Source organism: Solanum verrucosum, unplaced genomic scaffold, assembly GCF_900185275.1.
Source record: "Solanum verrucosum unplaced genomic scaffold, falcon-dt-bn FXZP01000103.1, whole genome shotgun sequence".
NCBI lineage: Eukaryota > Viridiplantae > Streptophyta > Magnoliopsida > Solanales > Solanaceae > Solanum > Solanum verrucosum.
In genome coordinates this window covers 7,835,442-7,844,500 of record NW_026020048.1, presented here as the reverse complement: position 1 = coordinate 7,844,500, position 9,059 = coordinate 7,835,442, and the positions used below count along the sequence as shown (strand labels likewise).

General features: G+C 33.3%; 2 protein-coding genes across 2 annotated transcripts; both read left to right on the top strand.

The window, feature by feature from the left end:
- The first annotated feature begins 974 nt into the window (after window positions 1-974).
- Window positions 975-2,999, top strand: LOC125822350 (putative glutamine amidotransferase GAT1_2.1). Its single transcript, XM_049501746.1, has 4 exons — window positions 975-1,226; window positions 1,313-2,043; window positions 2,266-2,472; window positions 2,579-2,999. Exons 1-4 carry the CDS (start codon window positions 1,136-1,138, stop codon window positions 2,831-2,833), a joined length of 1,284 nt encoding a protein of 427 aa, XP_049357703.1. The 5' UTR covers window positions 975-1,135; the 3' UTR covers window positions 2,834-2,999.
- Window positions 3,000-4,429: 1,430 nt separating this feature from the next.
- LOC125822055 (LEAF RUST 10 DISEASE-RESISTANCE LOCUS RECEPTOR-LIKE PROTEIN KINASE-like 2.7) lies at window positions 4,430-8,180 on the top strand. The gene is made up of 2 exons (XM_049501429.1): window positions 4,430-5,255; window positions 7,360-8,180. Exons 1-2 carry the CDS (start codon window positions 4,430-4,432, stop codon window positions 8,178-8,180), a joined length of 1,647 nt encoding a protein of 548 aa, XP_049357386.1.
- Window positions 8,181-9,059: the final 879 nt, after the last annotated feature.

Below are 9,059 nucleotides of genomic sequence, written 5' to 3'. Positions count from 1 at the left end.
ATTGTGTTACAATTTATTTGATTTATAGCTTGTAAATTAATTATTTATAATTATTTAATCAAAATTTGAAAAGTCCTAAATTCAGACTGTCCCACCTCACTAGGAGAAATTCATGCTAATTCGTGGAGTTTACACCAAACAAAATAAGAAACACGTGCATACGGAGGTGCTGATTCATAATTTAAATTTACATGTTTAAAGTTTGAATTGTGTTACAATTTATTTGACTTATAGCTTGTAAATTAATTATTTATAATTATTTAATCAAAATTTAACATATATAAATATCATACTTTTGCTAAAGTTACTTGATTCATATAAACATTACAGTAATTATTTTGTGAGATATATAAAATCGCACAAGGACTCTCTTCATTCATTTTTATTTGTTCATTTAGGGTTTTGTACATTTCTTGATAAACAATGATTAATATGAGTATTATATTGTAATGTTTATATTAATTGATGTATAATTTTAGATTTTGAGAACAATTACGAGAAATAGGTAATTAAAATTGAGGATAAAATAGAACAAAAAAGCTTGAAATAGGAGTATTAAAAAGGAAAATCTATTTTTAAAAATGAATGAGTAAAAGTGGACGTGATATTTTTTAAGTCGTTCAAGAAAGGTAGCAAAGGAGAAACTATCGCACTTTATTTGTTGGATCCATTTTTTCCTATTGGGGAGAAAGGTTTTATCCGAATATAGGCAGATCCAGGTCAGCAATTCCTCAGCTTTGACCCGCCTTGGAAGAGCCTCCATTAGATGTGCATTTGTCCACGTGGGATCTAATATTATTATTAACAAAAACAAGGAAAAATCATTAAATCCTTAAACTTGTTTTAATTTGGATTAACCCTATTTCTCTCTCTCTTTCCTAGTCATACTAGACAAATTATTATGGTAAACCAATTACGCGGCGATCGCCCTATAAAACCCCGCAATTTTCTCTCATTTTTCTCTAAACCATTCACTAATTCAACTTTGTGTGTCTCATTCTTCCCCCCTTAAATAGCACTCTTTATCTAAATTAAATTCTCATCTCTTTTAGTATTTGCATTTTAGCTACTACTCATAAGTAGTTGCAAAAAGAAAAAAAAAAAGAAAAAATTAAAGCAAAACTATCGTGCTGCCATGGCTGTCGAGGAGCTCTCAGTTGTTCTCCCCCGCGTGCTCATCGTCTCTAGACGTACCGTTCGTAAGAACAAATTTGTTGATTTTGTTGGTACGTTACTTTTCTTGCACATATTTATCAAAAAGATTGTAAATTCTGGATTTTAGATTTTGAAATTGATTGCGATTAATTTTCAGGAGAATATCATCTCGATCTTATAGTAAGCTATGGAGCTGTTCCGGTGATTGTACCCAGAGTTTCCGGGGTACATATGTTATTAGACAGTTTTGAACCAATTCATGGTGTTCTTCTCTGTGAAGGAGAGGATATCGATCCTTCTCTGTACAACGATGAACTATCCAATCTCTCCGTCGAAGAATTGGAAGAAATTAGGAGATTGCACGCTAGCGATACTGCAATTGACAAGGAAAAAGACACAATCGAACTCAGATTGGCTAAACTCTGTCTAGAAAGGAACATTCCCTATTTGGGAATATGCAGAGGTTCACAGGTACTAAATGTTGCATGTGGGGGAACTCTTATACAAGACATCGGAAAAGAAATATCAAAAAACCTTCCTGAGAATCAGAGGGTTGTTCATATGGATTATGATAATTATGATGGTCATAGGCATGTTATAGAAGTTGTTGAGGAAACGCCATTGCACCATTGGTTCAAAGATTCGTTGGAAGACGAAAAAATGGAGATTTCAGTCAATAGTTATCATCATCAAGGAGTTAAAAAATTGGCTCAGAGATTTGTTCCTATGGCATTTGCCCCTGATGGTTTAGTTGAAGGATTTTATGATCCGGATGCTTATAATCCTGCTGAGGGTAAGTTTATTATGGGACTTCAATTTCATCCGGAACGAATGAGGCAAGAAGATAGTGATGAATTTGATTATCCCGGATGTACATTTGCTTATCAGGTACCACTCTAAACTTCAATCTCTACTGAATTTAGATCTTTACTGCAAACAATTTTCATATATTGGACTATCGGTATTACCCTTTGAATTATTCTAGGTATTTCTGAGCAAAAAATGTATCGGAGGATAAAACTGGTCCATTTTGAATAGTTCAGAGATATATTTGACTGTTTCCGTATTATCTTTGTTCTAACAGCACTATGTTGAATGTGATTTTGGCAGGAGTTTGTGAAGGCTGTAGTTGCATATCAGAAAAAACTGTTAAGCACAACCACAATCCAAAAGCCATTGAAGCTTAATCAAGAAATGGAGAAGAAGAGGAAAATTATAGTTAGAAGTTTTTCCCTTGCTAGAGATTTATACGAAAAAGGCTGTACATTTCAGCCATCTAAAACTTCAGACTTAGATGTAGGAGCAGAATTCCTCGAGGTACATGAATAATTCTCACTTACGTGCTATAAGACCATACTTATTTTGAACCTACTGACTCTATCGATTGAATTAACGATGCTAATTATATATGTTATGTTTGCAGTCAAATACAGCATTGAGTTTGCAACAAGAGACGAGGTTAATGCAAATGGGAGCAACAGTAAGGAATGCATCATCTTATTTGCAGAGATTAAAGATGAATGAAGAGAAAGAAAGGTTGGCAAGGAAAGTAATGGGGAAAATGTCAGTGGAACAGCTATCTGATCTGAAAACATTTTACAATATGATGGGACAGATATCTTCAGAAGTTTTGGAGAGAAAATTACAGGATCTCATGATTCTTGATGAGGAATTTTGATATTTCTGCACGAGTTTTTTTTGCTTTAATTTAAATTTTTTTCTTGTCAAGCTTATGTAATTGCTTTCTTTGTAAAGTCACGTGATTGCGGAACTAAGCAATGTTAAAATATTCATTGCAGTTTTTTAGCATAAAATAGTTATAATAACAATTATATTCAGACATGAGCATGACGATATTGCTAACCTTTAGCCGTTGGATAGGTGAGTTCGAGTCATCAAACAAAAAGAACTGGGTGCAGGTGTGCAGCTTGAAAAAAAAAAACAACCCTCACGATCCCACCCCACTATAAATTGATGCAATTACTATACAAACTGAACACTCGTTTATCTCGCCTAACGCTTAGCTAGTGATATATTCCATATTTATTGCCTGAAAACTAACCTAATACTAACTACTGATTTGTTCCAAATTTATGCCTAAAAATAATCTTTGTGGTTAATGACTTCTTTAATGTTTGAAAAATTAATTTTTTTAATTATAGTATATGTCGAATACATATTAATGTAATTAAGTTCATACCATAAACACTCACAAACTCACTATTTCTATAGAAAGAGATGCTGGTATTTTTAAAAGCAATGCATAATTATGGTATATTTCTGGTGTAAATATTTTTAGTATCCAACATAGAAGAATTTGAATTTCATAATAAAGGTAATTTAATATTATGTATATTATATTAAATTGTATAATTCATTTTTTGTATAGTACAGAATAAATGGTGAACAACAATATATAGTATATATGAGTGTATATACACAATATATAGTATATAAATTATGCTATTTATGAACGAACAATAGTTATGCCACTTATGTTATTAATAAATAAAAATAAAGTCTTATTACTATATAGCAGAATGTAAAAGTCTCGACTTCTTTTTTGAGGATCGAATTACGTGAATGAAAATGTCAATTTAGAAGTAAAGCTTTTTTCTTTTTGTATTTTATTCTCTGTGATTGTACTGGTCAATTGATGATAATTTCTCTAAGAAGTTGAAAAAGAACCAAAAACTTTGCAGTTTTACTTTAGACGAGTAGAAAAAACTTTCTTCTTTTCATTTCTTTCTTTCAAAATATCAAGATTTTGCATTTTCTAATGAAGTATACCATCGCGAATGACAAAGTGATGGAAAGACAAAACTGTGTAAAACAATGTTAATAACGATATCTAAGTTGAGTCTTCAAGTAGAGATATACGTCATATGTTGTATAATATAGTAGGAGTAACATGATACAATATGTTAAAATACATATTTTCCTCCAAAGAATATTTCGAACTTCTATACATTAACCGCCTAAAATATTTTAATCATTCAGTAATTGCGCTTAATCTGGATTATTTTTATTTAAGAAGTCAATGTAGTCCCCTAATTCTTGTTTATGTCATCGTCAATATCTTACTTACAATTTTATCTTTTCAGCTTCAGTCCCCTAATTCTTGTTTATGTCATCGTCAATATCTTACAATTTTATCTTTTCAGCTTCTGACTTATAAATTCGACCCAACATTTATTTATTTGTACCTTCTACAGGCAAACATAGTGCTACTAGTTAACTACTCACAACACCTTTTTAGCTCTGGGCATTCAAAATGGAAGGCCTTTTCTCTTTTCGAATTCTAGCTTGCACAGTACTCTTCTTCATCATAATTCATCTTTCTCCTCTCTCTTCCGTCGAAAACAAGTTGTTTTCCAGCTGTGGCAAGTCCTTCAACTGCGCAAACATAACTGAAATTACTTATCCTTTCTGGGGAAATGATCGACCGAAGGAATGCGGTTATCCTGGATTCGAGCTTCAATGTGACGATCAGGAAAAGACTATAATACAGATTGCGAACATAAATTACCTTGTTCTGGATATTAATTTGGATGCTCAAATTATTACAGTTACTAGAAAAGATCTAGGTATAGATGGAATTTGTCAATTTAACTCAACTATAGATAATTCCAATACATTCGAGTATGCTTCGAGCTTAGTGAATTTCACATTCGATTACGCGTGCTCGCCTTGGATCGGATCGTTCAATTGTCCGATAAATGGAATGAATTATAAGAATAGTTTTACAATTGGAGGTGAAGAGGGAGCTGGGACATGTCATGCTAGTATAGTTGTACCAGGTCGAAAGGAGTTACCGTCTGGAGGAATAATTCGAGATTTGGGGGATTTGAAGCAGTTGCTGGAACAGGGGTTTGATGTGAAATGGAAAGTGGATACTAGTCATTGTAAGGAATGTAAAAAGTTTGGGGGACGTTGTGGATTTGATGCCGGTGCTAATGAATTTAGGTGTTTGTGCCCTGATGATCAATCTTCTTCTTCGTCGTCGTCGTCGTCATCATCCAATAATGCGTGCATCAATGGACTTCCTTTCTCTGGAACTGAAAAGAGTAAACCGCTTTCATCCCTGGCTACACCGCCTGGTACGTTTTTCCGATTTCCTTCTTAATATCTGCATTTTTTCGACAATTAATTTTGAATTCTTATATTGTTAGTTAATCTAATTAAGAGAACTATAAGTGAATTAGTTGCATTCATTTAACAAGTTGATAGCACTAGTTAAATATAAAACTGTTTAATCAATAATAGTAATAGTAATAATGTATTAAATTTGTATATTTTGATAGTTGAAGCCAAAAGGAATTCATTAGAAAGGCCACTGAATTTCTCCCATAAATCATCTCCAATGGCATAGAGAGAAAGAGAGTATTCTATTCTAAAATCTATATTTTCATTTATTATTTTAATTATGGTTGAGCGTTGGGAGAGAAGCGGATGGTAATCGTCATGGAAGGAAGAGCGGTGCCGATAAGGATTTCTCCATTCGAATTGAAAGAAACATTTATATATACACTTTTTTATGTTAGACACATCATCTTTTTAATGGTACGTTTTGCCTTTTAAGTGAGTCAATCTTAAAGTTTTGTCTTTCGAATGAGTTTCAATTTTTCCCCGAACTTATATCTAGTGAGACATAAGCTTTTTAACATCAAGGAGCAAAGGCATAAATTATGAAATATTACTATGCAAAAATATAATTTAATAATATATCACGAAAAAAAAAAAATTTATCTTAAAATACAAAAATTATAGATCCAAACAAAATAAGTAAAAAGTGCAAATGACCCATACTTTAGAAGATGTAACTCCGGCCAAAAATTAACTTTTCTCTAATTCCATCCTAACGTTGGGCTTTTATGGGCTTGGCTTTGTTGAACTAGCACTACTTAGTAAAATTATAAGCCCAGTTCCTTCTCATCCAGTGGAAGTGCAAAAATAATTGGTTTTGGTCATCATGGAAGTTTATAAATTTAGCCAATTTATAAATAACGTCAAGCATACAGGATTGGAGTTGTAAAATTTTGCGTTTGAAGTTCAGTATATTGATTGTGTTAGCTAGCTTCCATTTTTTTTTATGTGAATAACGCCGGAAATTTGGCAAGACAATGCTGAACTTCAAACATGTATATATGAAGTTTTAGACACACAAATTCAAAACTAAAATCATCTTTGGGGAAGGTTAAAACGTGTTTTATTTCCAATTGTAACCTTGGATTTCATAGAAGTCTTTGGAGAGGTCAAACCTGTAATTTTGTTGTTTTATCGGAGTTAAGTATTGTTTATATTGGAATATGAAATTCAATCAAATAGGGGACAAAATAGTACTCTATTATATTTTATTCCGAAATTATCATTCTCTACCATTATACCCCCTTTTGTTTTAGGTAGAAAGCTTTCCTACTTTAGAATGAGACTCTCCTTGCAATTTGTTGATTCTTCTACCGCTACTTCTAAAATCTCCTTCTTCTCCACCTTCCATTTGGTGCATCTTTATTCTAAGTAAGTTACTTCCAAGAATTAGCGTAATATTTATGTTTGGACTCATAAAACTCACCAAATGATCCTACATATGCGTCATCTATGGACTTAGAAATGGTAAAAGCCACCAAACCTGGTTGTTCATAAGCAAATTATAGTATATGTGGTTGTTGGATAGTCCATGACATATTTATGTTTAGATAGAAACGCTTAACAAACCTCCAATCGTTTTCTAATGTACAAGTAATAGTACACTGCCTAATCCCAAATAAATAAGAAATTAAAAAATACTAAAGGACAAAAAAGATGCACCAAAACGTTGATCCTGTTTTCTTTTTTTCTTTTCCACAACCGAAAAATCAACTATCTAGGTAAGTTTTCATTTTCCTTAAGAGAGCACCTTTGATTTCCTCCACAGTTTAGATTCAGTCAATGTGATTTTTTTTTTCCATGACATCCATAATAAAGAAAATGTGTAGTATCATTAAGTGAAGTCATTTTTATCACCCAATTTCCTATGTATATCATCTTCTTCATGCTTTATTTCCACCTACTTTTCTACTCACCATAGTCTTGTTTAATAATCCATTGCCTCCTTCCTTTAGCCACATCCATTTCTCAATTTTCTCCAAATGAATTCGCAAAGCTTTTACTTCTACTCTTTGCTCACTCTGTTTTCATCACTTATACTAATTCATGTACCTCAAGGTTCGAGTAATCCTAATGAATTCTACGAGACTTGTGGGAAAACGTATACATGTGGCAATATTAAGGGATTAAGTTATCCTTTTATGAGTGTCGATGATCCTTCCTTCTGTGGCTATCCTGGTTTTGAGCTCAACTGCAATCAGGATGGTAGTACTACAATGGAAATTGAAAACATCAAGTATCGAGTTTTAAACGTACTTCCAACAACCCAAACGATAAGGATTCTGAGGGAGGATATCATGGAATCAACTTGTCCTGTTGATTTGGTTAACACCACTCTGGATTACTCCCTCTTCGATTATGCCTCTGGCTATACGAACTTGACCTTTCTATACGATTGCCCTGTTGCATCCGACTTTGCGGAAATGGATGGTACTTTCGCTTGTAGAAAAAGCAAATATCACAATGTTTTCGTACTGCCTGGTGCTGTAGGCCCAGGGAAGTGCGATGCCAGTGTCACAGTTCCAGTGCCTCAAATGAGTGCTGGTAATGTAGGGTCATTGAATACATCAGGTTTGGCACAAGTACTACAAGAGGGGTTTGATATAAGATGGAAACTTGAAAGTAAAACCTGCAGTAAATGTATCGAAGAAAAGGGAAGATGTGGATATGATGAATATTCGAATCAAACAACTTGCTTTTGTCCTGGTCTTCCTTATGCATCTGCTTCTTGTCCAGTTGCTACTTTTGGGATTCCTACTTATGGATACGCACCACCATTACCAATATCTATACCATCTCCATCTCCATCTCCAGGTAAATGTTCTTGTTTTCCTAAAACTATTTCCGGCTCAATTTGCCTTCTTAGTCAACGGATTTGATTCCATTACTTTTTCTTGTGTCGAATTGACTAATTAGCTAATTTGATAATCTCGAGCTAACACGAGGATAACGAAAAGGACCAATGTTTATCCCATGTAGATCCATAGATTATATTATACAAACTGATAGGGTAAAGTTAAACGCTTATCAATGTCTCAACTTGATTGTAATCTCCTAGATTAGTTTAGTAATCCAATCTTCTGTTACGTTCATCTCTGAAATAATGTATCACTTCCGCTACTGTGTTAAGTCTAGTTTTACGTAGCTGTCATTTTAGTTGGTATTAGGTATACCTCCACCAACCAACCATTAATCATAAAGTCTATTATTGAGATATTCTTTTTTATTTTCTCTACATTGAACATTTTTTCCACTCAAGGCTGAAAATAACAATTGTAATAGTTGGTTAGCTAACCTCACATGGATGATGTAGTTGATATATATCTCCAGTATGAAGACTCAGTAAAACAAATTAAGACATCCAACTACTACTAGTTTGAGTCGTGGTTGAATTAGTACGAATTAATACATCACAGTTGAATGTTCTCCAATTTCTCTTCTAATATTTAGCATGAGAGTTGCTGGAGGCTCAACTCAGTATTAATATTGTCCGCTTTGAGCCTAGACCCGCACAACTTTAACATGTGTCTCTAGGTTCTAAGGCAGCTCTTATAGTAGATATCAGTATTTGGGCATATAAATTCTTAACATTCTCCTTAATGGCAGAGCATGTCCAGGAGATAAATCTGTTATAGCATCTTACAAGTTAGTACTCTTTTTTTCTCCTCCTAATCTGTCCGGTGAAAAGAAGATAAATGTACTTTTTTCCTCCTCATAATGTGTCCGGTGAAAAGAAGATAAATGGATATTAAACCTAT